The 13,597-nt window shown below is 59.1% G+C and overlaps 1 protein-coding gene across 1 annotated transcript; it reads left to right on the top strand.

Moving 5' to 3' along the window:
* The first annotated feature begins 1,473 nt into the window (after positions 1 to 1,473).
* Positions 1,474 to 13,357, top strand: CLRN3 (clarin 3). Its single transcript, XM_054581791.1, has 3 exons — positions 1,474 to 1,702; positions 8,306 to 8,485; positions 13,077 to 13,357. Exons 1-3 carry the CDS (start codon positions 1,474 to 1,476, stop codon positions 13,355 to 13,357), a joined length of 690 nt encoding a protein of 229 aa, XP_054437766.1.
* Positions 13,358 to 13,597: the final 240 nt, after the last annotated feature.

The raw sequence follows: 13,597 nt of genomic DNA, 5'->3' as shown, positions 1-13,597 counted from the left end.
GATGCGCCCTGGTGCCACCACTTTGGAAAAACACTTTGTCAGTTCCTTCTAAATTTAAATATACTAACTATATGTCCCAGCACTTTCTGTCCTACATCTTTACCCAGAAGAAAAGAAAGCATAAATCTACACTAAGACTTGTACTCAAATGTGCATAACAACTTCATTCATAATAGTCCATAACTTGAATCTACTCAAATATCCATCAACCGTCGGATGGATACATGAATTCTGGTGGATACAGATAAATGACAAAAAAAAAGCCAGATGCAGAAGACTATATACTATAATATGCCATTGCTATGAAATTTGAGAAAAGGCAAAACTATTGTGGCAGAAAAGCAGGTTGCAAAATTGTAACAGAATGCACTATTACCTGTAAAGCTGGTCACAATCTAAAAACTTAACAGCCAGAATTTTCCAGCACTATAGAACATAGAACTTTCTTAAACATTGCTAGTGGGATTATGTATTGGACGCCAATTTGTATTTGGTATTCAAAATCCAAAACCGTCTTTCTTTTCTAGGAATTCATCCTAAGGCTGTAATTAATCTGTATCCAAGCAAGTTTATGTGAACAAAAAAATTAGTAATAGTTAAAGTGTCTGAAATGGAATTTTGTTAAATGAATGATCGTGGATATATAAAATTGAATAGCATCAAGTGATAAAAAATGTTGCAAACATTTATAAAAGTGGCTTATCGATTGACTACAAAAGAAATCAATAAAATCCAAAGAGTAAATATTGTAACACCCCATTCTTTGACCAAAATCACCAAAAAGCAGATATAAATAACAAAACAGAAAGAAAGAAATAATAAAAAAATAGAAACAGCAGAAATAAATATTAAAAGTAGAAGCAATCACATAATTATTTTACAAACTTACTCCTCAGCAAGGAAGGCATAAAAGTTGCAATTTCAAGACGTTAGGTGACAATTTACAAAAGACCACTCCATGGCCCATTCAGCAAAGGCTTACTCTCTTTAGGGTTTCCTTTTGGAGTGGTTGTTAGGTTCAAGTCAACCGGGAAAGCGATTCAGGCCTGAGGTGAGACTTTATGCTGTTGGGTGCCAGAATCAGCAACATGTAGGGGGTTCAGATCCCCTGCTTCCTCCTTATTTAGAAATTCTAGTCCTGCCCTGTCATGACAGCTGAACGTGCTTCTAGGGCACTTGCCAAAGAGTCATAGATTAATTGTGTGACTGAGGAGGACTTGGGGTCATCATGCCCACCCCTTGTTCCTGCTGGTTGGCTGTAACCATAGCAATTACTCACTGCAGACCAAAGTTCAGCTACTGTAAATCTTTATGACCGCGTTCATAGTCCAATGCTCATTTGTATAATTCTTCCTCTGAAGAGCAAGCTCTTATACTTTACAGCAAAGGATTAGACTCCATTTCTAAATTCTGGACCCCAAATGGTAAGGTCCAAAACTATCATCGAAAGATCTTTTTTCTCCCCCCTGGAAAATGCCAACGACAAAGAAAACACTGACGTTCTTATCGAGCTTCTTGACCAGTTTCGGGGCTTTCGTGGGGGTGTGCGCCATGCTGGGCACCCACGAATGGGTGCGCAGCACCATCGCTGTTAGCGTTTCTTCTTCCAACGGCAGCATCATCATCACCTACGGACTCTTTCGTGGCCGGAGCACCCAAGAGCTGAGCGGTGGGCTTGGGGAAGGAGACAAAGCTTTTGAAGGTAAGTGAGAGACGGCTTTGAATGGGGGTAGTGAGAGCAAATTAACTGGGTAAGACTCATGCCATCCAATATGCGTCGTATCTGTTCAAATTTCATATTTACATTTTTTCTATTAATTCAACAAATAGTTATCGAATGCCTAGTCTACTGGTAAGCACCGGGGGGGCAGGAAACTCGGCGGAATACAAAGGTGCGTGCTTCTTCAGAGGCTCTGCTCTTCCGAAGCTTTCCCCTCGGCTGGGAAGGGAGGACGTACAGTCAGGGAACCCCAAGTCCTGACGATTCTCCCTCCTTCACACTGAGTCTCCCCCTTCTGCTGTCCTCAGAGTGGCCACAGGAATTCAGGCCACCACCAGCTCCTCCTTGGGTTTCTCTAACCTATCTCTTTGTCCCCAGTCTTGCTGGCTTCAAATCTATTCTTCACAGTGTGCTTTCTAACATGCTAATCTAATCACTCTCGTCCCTAAATCCCTTTAACACCTCTCTGGTGTCCTGGGGATGAAGTCTCCGGGGTCAGAGGCTGGATCGGCCTCGCTTCCCTCCCTTAGTATTTGTATTTTGAGTATCTGTCCCCAAGGGCAGCGCTGCGTCTTTCCTTCTGCTTCCTCACGTCTGGCTGTGTCTATAGTGCGATGGCCTGAATCGCCCTAAAAGAGGCTACAGGTAAGCGGTGCCGCTGGGTGTGTGGACAAGTAAGCGATTACAGAAAACAGGCAGCAGCAATACGGTGCCCGTCGGCCAACAGGAGCGCCCTGTTCAAGGGTCTGGACTATGGATTTTTAGCTGCAGCAACAGGCCCTTTCTGGAGCTTCAGTGGCGACCGACAGAGGCAAAGATAAAGTGGAAAAGATAAAGTGTGCTGTTCCTGGCTCTCAAGCTCATTTCTTTGACCCATTTGCGTTTGCCTTTTTACCTCTGAAATGCCCACTGCTGCTGGGCATGGCAGTAAGTTTCCATTGGTTCTATTAATTTTATATTAATAGGACAGGAACTCCTGAGTTTTTCTGACCTCATACATCACACTGTCTTGCAGCCGACCGCTGGTGTTGAGACTGAGAAGCTGAATTAGCTCCTTGTTTGACTTCCGAGGTGTGACTATATACCATTGTGTCTTCTCAATCGGAAAGCAACATGGGTAGATTATTTAGCACCTTGCCCGGGTTTTGCTTTGCGCAGTGTCGTTCACATGGGCGGGCGAGATATCGTGAGGTGTTGCCCCGTCTTCGCCCCCTCACTCCTACGTGCGCACCACTTCCTACCTGATACCATGTGGCACTGAGTCCTCCCCAAATGCATCACGGTAGCAGCCTGAGCTTTTGTTCTCGCTCTAGGTTCTAGGTCTTGCTTGTGACCTTCTTAATGAAACAGCGTCCTTAAACCCCGAGCAATACGGCTCTAGCTCCCAGTCACAAGCCTGTCTTTTAGATGGTAGCAGGAGCGGCGTCTCCCCCGCAGCTTCAGCCGGAGGGCGCCCCCCCACCCCCCGGGACCAGCACGGCTTCCCAGGAACACCCCTGGAAAAGGAGGCCTTCAAAGGCACGGTCGCGCTTTCGGTGACATGACTAGCATTCTCAAAACCGAAACGTGTGCCAGGTTCTAAACTTCCAGACACACCGAGGGATTTTTAAATGGCCGGTAACGTCCTGTGAAGTTTTTGAGTTTCAGAGCGTCTGGAACCAGCGGTTCCGGTTTGCGGTACCAGGCTTCCCGGAGCCCTGCCCAGGGGCCCCCACGGGCCATGGAGCCTTGGCAGCGTGGAGGTGACCGGACGGCGTGGTCAGGGCCAGGCCAGGGGGCGGCAGGACCAGGTGTGCTCCCACTGCGAAGGGGGAGCTCCAGGAAGGTGGGACTTCGGCACTTGCTTTGCGGGGCTCTCCCTGTGCCCTTCGTTCCCCGGGAGCCGCATTCCGACCCCCTCATCCCGGTCAGCCTCCAGGTGCTGGGCAAGACACACCAGGTCCCATCATGAAGGTGCCACCCAGGCTACTCTGGTTGATACCAAAGCAGCTTCACTGCAGTGGCTCCAGCAACCGCTGGACTTGGGACACTTGTACACAGTCCTCTGCAGAAACGGGAAAAGGCGTGCACCTCGCCGGTACTTCATGGGGCCTGGCTGCCGCAGGCCCACGGGCGCTCCCCGAAGACAGCAGAACCTCAACGACCCAGGGAGACACGGCTGAGATCCTGCTGGTGTCACCTGACTGCTCGGGCCTTACCTCAAGTCAGGAACCGATCGCTGGCCGCGTACGAAAACCTGCACAAACGCCACCTCCCTGCCCCGCGGTGATGGGTCCACCCTGTTAGCGTGGCTCACAGGAGGTCACATTGGAAATCTCCGAGGAGCGACGGAGGCGGCAAAGCTCGGTTCTATTTCTGCACAGGGTGCGTCACACTGTGCCAATTTGGGCTGTGGATTCTGACACGAAGTGATGATGGCTGATTTGAAAGCGCCAGAATAATTCAGTCAACGCCGGGTTACGGGCAGGGGAGGCGGGGGGAACATGAGTCGGGCCTGTGAAACCAGGCTGCTCGGGCACAGCAGGCCCGCCGGCCTCCGACGGGCTGCCCCACCCCCGGAGAGCAGCGACCGGCCCCGAGCCCGCCGGCCAGCATGCTGCCTCGGCCGCTTCCGAAGCTCCGAATATTTCATTTCAGTTCAAAAACACCCCCTGAGCAGCTGCTGCGTGAACGCGAGCTCAGGTACTGAGCAGGCCTGCACACAGCGCCCTGCCTCGGTGGACCCGCCGTCGAGACTTTCTAGAGAAAGACGTCGTGTCAGCTAAGGCCAGCAGCCCACGGGAGCTGCAGGGCGCAGCAGCGTGCGGGCGCCTGCGGTGGCGAGCGGGAGTTTCACCCAGGCCTGGCTCCGCCTGCCCCTGTCTGTCTTTGGGGCGCTCGAAATGGTACAACCACCCTCAGCCAAAAACAATTTGGAAAGAGAACCTGCTGCAAAAATCAATTAATTGCAAGGAGGACAAGTGGGGTTTATTTCTCTACAGGAAGCCCCATCTTGTCCGTCTCCCAGACGGGCCTGGGGAGGAGCGACTCAGCATGTGCCCGCCGAGACGTGACCACACACAGAGGGAAGGGGAGCATCAGGGGGCAGGAAGGCATCACTGCCCTCTGCTCAAGGGAACCCTGGTAACTCTCCAAGAGTGTGGGGACACCAGCTGGGACGGCCCCCGCTCTGGGATCGGGGGACTTGACGAGCTCCTCCCACGGGACACTGTGGTCCACAGACTGAGAAGCCCACCAGGTCCTGCGCCCTCGCGATCGGGTGCTAGAGAGGGAAGAGGCAGTGCCCACCCGCCCCCGAAGCCACCACCACCTCTCTCGACTTTCAGCGACTTACAGAAAACCAGAGCGAGCCCAGCGCGCCGGCTGCCCGCGCCCGCCCCCGCCCCGCCGCGCAGCCCTGGCCGCTCTTCCGGGGCGGCCCAAATCCAGGCAATTAGTTCTGATTGGGAGGCGCTTTTCCTGACTCCAAAGCTTGGCCCCTAAAAGGAAGAAAAAGAACGGCATGTATTTGCTAATTTTGTAGGCAGAGACCAGCTGTCAGATGCTCTGCGCTTTTATTGTCATCTCACTCTGGCTAACTTTCTCTGCACTTCCGGCTTCATTGTCTGAGCTCTGAGTCAGGCCGGGGAGGGGACATACGGCTGTCACACCTGCGTGGCAAGGGACGCAGAATGCCAAAATGTAATTTTAAAATATGGCTGTGAAGATAAATTGTCACGTTGATACACAGGAAAGTATGAGTCATCAGGCTCCAAGCTGACTCCCTTTTGAAAAATCATGTCTACTGGATCTTACCCACAGAGACAAAGCCAAGCCTGATTGTCACTTTCTAATTTACTCGGAAAAAAGTGGAACGTTCGCCAGTTGCGGACAAACACCGCTTTCCCGGCTGTAAGGCCCAGCAGTTTGCCAGGGTGCCTGGGCCACCGGACAGTTCCCGTCCAGAGGCTTCCTTTGTCCAGTGAAGATCCACACAGTTTCTTCTTGCCAAGTGCGGGGGGAGCGGGGGGCGCGTTGGCCCCCAGCCCTCTTCCGGTGCCCGCGGGAGGCCGGGCGGGAAGCGGCTCCTGTTGTGCCGGGGCACCCGAGCCCTGACCTGCCCGGTGGGTCACCTGCGTCCTGCCGCTTCCCCTTCCCACTGTCCGGTGTCACCTTCTACACGTTTCCAACAGGCGTGTGCTAGTGCAGAGCGGTAGGAGCCCCGAGTCGCTGCAGGCCTGGCCTGAGCCAGACAGAAGCAAGGGGCGCAGCCCGAGGTCCCTGCCCGTCCCAGGCGGGCAGCCCAACCCCCGGAGGACGGGCAGCCCCCCCCCCCCCGAACCCCACCCACCCCCACCTGCGCTGCAGGCAGGACGACATTTTCAGTGTAACCAGATCACCCAACGAGGAGGGCTGTGCCGAGAATTTAACCGGGTCACGGGTCGGTGACAGAAATGGGGAAGGAGCTCCGGCCGCCCGGGGCCGGCGGGCGGGACACGGGAGGTGGGCTGTGGCCCCGGGTGGCGAGGTTGCCCTCTCCAAGGTGATGGGCTGAGACTCCCGCCTTTGTCTCCTCTAGTCTCCCCTGGGGCTTTAAGGGTCGGTGGCTGTGCTTTCCTGTGGCGATAGCCACTTCCCCTTTTCCCGCCCTTTCGTTCCAGCCGCTTTCTGTCTCCTCCTGCCCTCGCTGCCACACCCTCCTGCTTCCCCTCAGCCTGTGCGTCCTCTCGCGGCCGGTCCCGGGGTCCCTGCCCACACTCCCCGTTCTCCCTAGGGTCACGTGTGGCTGTGGCCATCAGGATGACGTCCCTCTCTGCCTGAGGGTCTTCGCTACGAGACCCCGACATCGAGGACAGGCCTGCCGGCCAGTCTCTTTCATGCCCGCTGTCCGGCCAACGACAGTCCCCTTCCTAGGGGACCGCGGACCTTTATAAACCTGAACTGATAGAGTGCAGACGTCAGAAACAGGGAGCGGCGGGGCGTGCGGCGGCCGGGCGGCGCGCTCCGGGGAGCGGCGTCGGACTCAGGTTCTGGAGACGTGGGCTGTCAGTCCGGCTGGGGTTTGTAACCCTCTCCCGGCATCGGGCGGGGCCTGGCCGGACGGGCGCCCGCGGATTCTGCGTTGCTCCGAAGGGCACAGGAGCACCCTGGACGGAAGTCGCAGCGATGCCAATTGGGGTGCAACGCAAAGAAGGACTTGCAAACGAGAAAGGCGGCACAGGGATGACAGAAAGGGCCGCCTCGCACCGAGCGGGCTCCTCGCGGCCGGACACCGTGCGGGGGAGGCCCCGCAGCCCCACCGACGCGCTCAGAACCCTGGGGTCTCCTCTAGCTCCCAGGACCCCTCTTTCCTGGAAAGACTGCGGAGCACGAGGCAGGGCTGAAGGAGCACCGGCCCCCGCGCCCAGGCAAGAATCTCCTGGGCCCTTTCTGGCTCCTCCCTGGGGCCCGCGAGGCAAGAATGGAGACGGAGGCTCGGGCCTTCTCTCCCCGACCCGCGCCGTGGTTCTTACACCCGGCAGTTCCCGATGACTCCGTTAGCACCTTACTGTGGACTCGGAAATCTTTTCGCTGAATCGCTTAGCCCTACGTCGGCGTGACTTTCACGCACCTCTTGGCAAACACGTTATGTAACCTAGCGGCACCTGCTGAGGGCCAGGGACGCACTGGCAGCCCTGGAGAGGCCCGGCAAGGGGTGGGGGGTCAGGTGGGCGTGGGGACGGCTCGGCCGGGCTGGCCGCTTCACGTTGTTGACCGAGGGGCGAGCCGGGGAAACACTGAGGGGAAGGGGAGTGGGGGGCGGGGTTAGAAGCGGGAGGGAGCCCGGGCTTCGGCCGACAGAGGTGCATGGTCCTGTCCAGAGCTCCTCTGTGCCTCAGAAATGGGCACGTTTTATAACACATTGTTAGGACGCAGAGGAATTCGGCTCAGAAAGGAATCGAATGGCCCACCCAAGGGCCACGCTCCTCACTCGAGCCGCACGCGCTTTGGGGTCTCTCTGGCTCCAGGGACGTCAGGCGGGGGAAGTGGGGCTGCCGCCCCAATGTGCACACGCACCAGGCATTTCCCTCTCGTCAGGGCCAGGCTTCGCCGCCTGCCTTGTCACCTCCGTGAGCCTGTCCCCTCCTGGCCACCCCAGCTTTGTGTTGCACCTCAGGAATCTCAGGGTGTGGCGGGTCCTCACGGCCGTGGGGGTGCAGGGTGGCCCCCCGTCCATGTCTCCAAGCGGAAACACTCGGTGCCCCGGTGAATTTGTGCACCGCCCTCTGGCCGGGGTCTGGGGCCGGCCGGTCCCGAGGGAAGGCCGCGCAGCCTGCGGCAGTTCTCCACGGAGGGCGCAGGCTCTCCTGGGGGACTCAGCACTGGGGCGGCTCCCACCGGGCGCTGCTCTCCGGCCTGGGGCCCGAGGACCCGCCTCGGGGGGACGTGCGGCGGTGCCCGGGTCCCGCTCCCTCCAGTCCCTGCAGGCCCGAGAGACGCCTGACCGGCTCTCACCCGGTACCTTCCGGAGCAGCACGTGCCGGAACGCCGGGCATGTGTGAGTCGCCTCGGACCCGGGGCGGGTATTTGCATCTTGTACTAAGTCCTTACCCAACTTTGTTTCAGTTTTAGGGACACTGGACGATTCTTCCCCCAAGACTCTGCATTCGGTGGTTATCGTGTTTCTGGCCCTCAGTTTGTCCACCACGCTGCTGAGCTCTGGGTTCACCTTCTACAACAGCATCAGCAACCCCTATCAGACGTTCCTGGGGCCGCTGGGGGTGTACACCTGGAGCGGGCTCAGCGGTGAGTGCCCGGGGCGGGCCCCTCCCGGGCCCAGCCTCCTGCCTCTCTCACTCAGCCTCAGCGAGCCAGGCTCCCAGGCGCGCCTGCTGCGTGCTGGGGCTGGGGCTGGGGTTTATTTTTGTCCATTTACAGCGTTTATTAAGTGTCTCTAGAAATAAGTCTGTTTTAAATGCACTGGTGAGGGAGGCAAAGAAAGGGGTGAGGGGGGCTTGTTAGGTATAAAAATACATGACAGGCACCAGGCTTTGCATTTGAGTATCTAGTGTGAGGAGTTACAAAAGACATGCACGCACGCACGCACGCACGCACATGGGCCCTGGCCGGGTCGCTCAGCTGGCTCCGGCGTCGTCCCTGTACGCCAGTGTTGCAGGCTCCATCTTCAGTCAGGACCAACCAAGGAAGGCACCCATAAGTGGAAGGACAAATCGACCTTTCTCTCCCTCTCTCCCTTCCTTGCTCTCTAAAATCAACCAGTAAAAGAAGATTAAAAAATAAACAAAGCAAGACACACGCAAACCCGTGAACAGTGGCTGGGCTCCCGCGGTGCGTTGCGCTCCCAGGCAGAGTCCACGCGACGCACAGAACACGCACACTCGCACTTACTAACCTCTTGCCTCCACATACCAGCCGCCGACCGGGGCTGGAATCTGGCACATTTGCGCCGCAGAGAACCGCAGAGAGGGTCACGTAAGAGAGTCTGGGCCCGCGCCCTCCTCGCGGGCGGCCTGCGAGCCCAGGGTGTGGCTGGGTGGTGTTGCCGGGCTGTTTTATTTGCTGGTCGGACAAAGGTGCGGGGTGGGGACTGCTGCCGGCTGGGGAAGGGTTTGAGTCACAGCGGGTTTGACTCCCCCGGCGGCGGCCGGCAGCCCGCGGGCGCCCCTTTACTGCTGGGCGGCAGCCAGGCTCCTCCTGCTGCCGCCCTGTCCCCACTGTGAAAGCTTTACCCTGAGCAGGGCCCGGGAGAGGCCCGTCCTGAGAACAGGCCGGTTCCAGGGGCTGCACCTCAGGCCAGGCCCCTCAGCACAGGCCGGGCACGCCGGGCGTCGGGGTGCCAGGAAGCCAGGGGGCGTGCTCTGGGCTCCCCGCCCTCCGGCGAGAGGCCGTGCCGGCCGGGAGGGAGCCCGGCCTCGTGCCGTGGCCGACCACGGGGCGTGCGGCCGGCGGGCGCTGGCCGATCTGAATCCCGTCGACTCTGCCGCCGGGGCCTGTTCCAGGCTGACGGCACAGGGCGCAGACATGACAGGCAGCCACGCGGGTCACGGATCAAACAGGGCGTTTTTGAAAGAGCCGCTCACCGTCGTGAACCCAGGACACCAGGGGGACTGGGGACCATCCTGGCAAACCTGCGTGGGCGGCCGCGCCGCACACTCTCACCCCGGCCGGTCCAGCCACACCCACACACGCTGCGCCCTCCTGCCCTCTGTCCTTTCAGCGCCCGGTGGCCAAAACAACCACCCCCACACTCAGTGGTGCCCACTGTGGGCCAGGGACAGGGGCCCTGCCACCCTGTCTCACGGCAGAGCTGTGTTCAGAGGCCGGCGACCTGGTGACAAGCTCACATGCCCCTTCCCCCCCAAAAAACAGGGTTCCCAGGCTATTTCTACGATTCTCCTTGACCTCAGTCCACCAGCCAAGGAGACTCGCATTGGCCCCGGTTGCCAGATAAACATGAACTATTTTAATTAAGAAGTTCATGTAATTAAGAAGGCAACAGAAGCAGGGGCTTCAGACACAGCCAGATCGGGGCCTCGGCTCACGCCCCCAAGGGCTCCGTTTCCTGCGGGGGTGCTATCGCTGTTTGTCCCCAGTGCCCCCTCTGCCGCTAAGCCGCTGGGCTTGGCTCATCGCCCGTGAAACAGCCCCAGAAGAAAACACTCCTTTCCCCCCTAAACCTGACTCGCACGGGGACAGCCGTCTCCCCAGCCCCGGAGCCGCCTCCGTGGGTCGCAGGGTTGAAGTCACGGCTGAACCATCCGTGGCCGCGGACACCGGCGCACCTGGGAGCCGGGGCTGGGGGTGGGCGCCCAGAGGAGAATCAGGTGGCCCTCGCAGAGGGACCGACGCAGGCCTCCAGCCCCAGGGCTCCAGCCCACGCCGCCCCTCACCAAGAGCAGCCCGCCTCCTCCGCAGCTGGGTCCCAGCTCCCTGGCCCGCGGGCTCGGGGAGAAAAACAACTGAAGGGGAGGCTGCCGATTGCCCTCATTCCCACCTACTTCTCCCAACAAAGAACAGCCTGACAGGGAGAGAATTCGGCGCATTCCCCTCCCGGCTGGGAGCAAGTCCCGACTCGCACAGGGAGGCCACTGGGTGGGCGGAGAAACAACCTGAGAGGTTGTTGATGAGCAAGAAGGAGGTCTGAGTCCTGACCGGCTCTGACCGGTTTCGACCAGGCCGAGGCCCGGGAAGAGCTCTGGCTCTGAGCCTGGCCCCCTTCGAGCGGCCACAGCGCCCTAGCCCTCACGCTCGGCTAAGCCAGACCTTCTCCTGGGCTGGCCTCTGGGGACTCCATGTCTTCTCCACACGGGCCCCCAGGGAGGCAGGACTCAGGGAAATGGGAATGTCTGTTCACCCACTTGCCGCCTGCAGCCGGGCTTTGCGCACGAAGATGCCTGGGGTCGTGGCCCGAGGGCAGGGGTCCCCGCCCACCAGGAACCAGAGGGAAGTGGGCTGGGTTTGGACCAACTCTCTGTGGCCCAGGGAGCAAGAGGAAGCGGGTTTCTTGGATTGTTTTTGAAAGAACAGAGTGGATTCTGCTTCCGGCAAAATCACAGCAGGATCTCCAGCCCCCAGGCCACCCCCTGCCCCGGATGCCTGTGCCCTCTGACCCCAGCCTGCTCTTGGTGCCGCAAGGGCCTGGCGCAGCCCCGCAGGGACACGGCTGTAGGGCCTGAGAGGACGTCGGAGCCGCTGGGGAGAACCGTCTGCTCCCACACACGTGGTCCTTGGCCGAGGGCCCCAGGAACACAGAGCGAGGGGCCTGGCAGGTCACAGGGCCCTGTGGGGACAGGGCAGCGCGGGGAGCCAGCCCTTCAGCCTCCTGCCCCAGGATGCTGGAGGGGCTCAGGCGGGGGCTCGGGCCTGCGTGCTGGCCCCTCCCGAGTCGCATCAAAGCCACGTGCATCCACTTCAGAACGGAGTTCTTTAACCCCACATCCGCGCGGCCCCTTTGTGCCCGCGTGTCGATGAGGGCCGTCACGAGGGCAGGATGAAGGAAAAGGAAGGGGCGCGAGCGGCGTGGACCGCCGGGGGCGGGGCCTTGGCAGGCGCGCATCCGGAGAAGCAGAGCTGTCGCACGGAGGGTGGGAGTTGGTCATCAGGGACCGTGGACGCTGTCCTCCCGCGGAAGCCTGTCATCAGGCCTGGCCGGGGCTGGTGGAGGCCGGGTGTCAGCGCCGCGCTGGGTGCCGAGTCGTCCGTCCAGTTCTGGGGAAATGTCAGCACAGGAGGATTCACGTGGCGTGTGTCCCCGAGGACCTCTGAGTGGGGACTCCCGACAGCCGCCCGGTGCGGTCAGACCCTGGCTCTGAGTGCCCCCCCACGCCCCCCCCCCACAGCTTCACGGTCGCGTGGCCCCCAGACAACTCGCCTGCACGGCACACTCACAGCTGGGCCGGTCCAGCCACGTTCACGGACACGTGCAGCCAGGACCACGGTCGGGTTTAGAATATTTTCATCACCCCAGATAGGAGCCCCGTGTCCTCGAGCTGTCACCCCCCCCCGCCCGCTGCCAGCCCGCCCCCAGCCCTGGGCGGCCGCAGGCCTCCCCTCTGTCTCCAGCTCCTTCCCCTTGGCAGATGGGGGGTGCGGGTCAGAGAAGCCTAACCCTCCCACCTGCCCTCTGAGCCCGGAAGCACATCGCTCCCCAGGCCGGGCAGCTTTCCCAAGTCGGCTCCAGGGGCTGTGTTCTCGGGTGGAGGCCGTCGTGCAGGACAAAGAAAGAGGGAGGAGGCAACATTTAAAAATTCTCTTCGACAGTGTGCTCAGTAAGGAGACCCTCCCTCGTGAAAAGCTCTGCATACTCCCTGGTGTGCAGTGAAATCGCCGCCCAGCTGGCGTGGCAGGCTCTCCGCGTGGGGGTGGGGTCTCCTTGTCCTGTCCAGCGCTCGGGGCCCTCAGGACGGCTCCAAGGCGGCTGGGCTCTCGCGCTACGCGAGGTTCGGAGCTCACCGCCTGCGGCGCATCTCTGCTCGGGCTGCTGCTGCTTTTTGAAATGCTGCTGCTTGTCCTTCCCCACCTTGTCCAGGTCTATTCTTCCACCCAGGCCTCTCTGGACAGCTCCCCCCGATCGGCACACCTACTGTGTGCGGTGCCCTGGGAAGGGGTCTGTGAGATGTCAGGTCCACAGTGACGTCTACCAACAGGCTCTGAGCCCCAGTGGCTGCCCTTGGCCACACACTGCCTGCCCCAACGTCCGTGTTTTGTGCCTGGAATCCAACTCGGGTCTCGCGTTTCTTTTACCTTCGTGCCTAAAAGAGCGTAAGCCCCAGAGTAGATTCGGTCAATGACCACAGAGTCCATGTGGCACAAAGAAAAAAAAAGCGCCATGAAACAAAGGGTCGCACTGTCATTGATACAGCCGCCTCTCTTTCAGCATCCTTCGCTTTCCTGACCTTGGTGCTGTTTGTGGGGAACGTGCAATCCAATCACCTCTCAGAGGAGCTGGCCCAGGCGCTGTACCCGCTTTATCCGTCCTCCGCTCACGGAGAGAAGACCCACCGCTACGGGTACTCATTTTGGCTCACACTGCTCGTCATCCTGCTGGATGTCGTCACTGCGGTCATCGTCGTTTTCTACCAGAAGGCCAGGCACAAGCGGAAGCAGGAGCAGAGCAAGCCGATGGAATACGCTCCAAGGGATGGGATTTTATTCTGAGCTCTGCCCAATGGGCGACTTTAGGTGCGGTCTAGCGGCCAGCCTGTCTGGACCAACGGATGGTCAAGCGCAGCCTTGGTTGACTGCCATGTTGTGATAGTTTTTGTATCTCATGACACTAGGTTCTTCATAAATGATGTCCCCTTGCAAGAGGGTCCTTCCCCCCAGCGTCCTCCAGTCTGTGGGGCGGGCAAAGCGCTGGAGTGCCTACGGCCCACGGTCCCTTCGGCCTGGCGTCAC

This window comes from Pteronotus mesoamericanus, unplaced genomic scaffold (assembly GCF_021234165.1).
Source record: "Pteronotus mesoamericanus isolate MK-2021 breed Mesoamerican mustached bat unplaced genomic scaffold, CSHL_Meso_final contig_657, whole genome shotgun sequence".
NCBI classification, from domain to species: Eukaryota; Metazoa; Chordata; class Mammalia; order Chiroptera; family Mormoopidae; genus Pteronotus; species Pteronotus mesoamericanus.
This window is presented reverse-complemented; position numbering and strand designations above follow the sequence as displayed.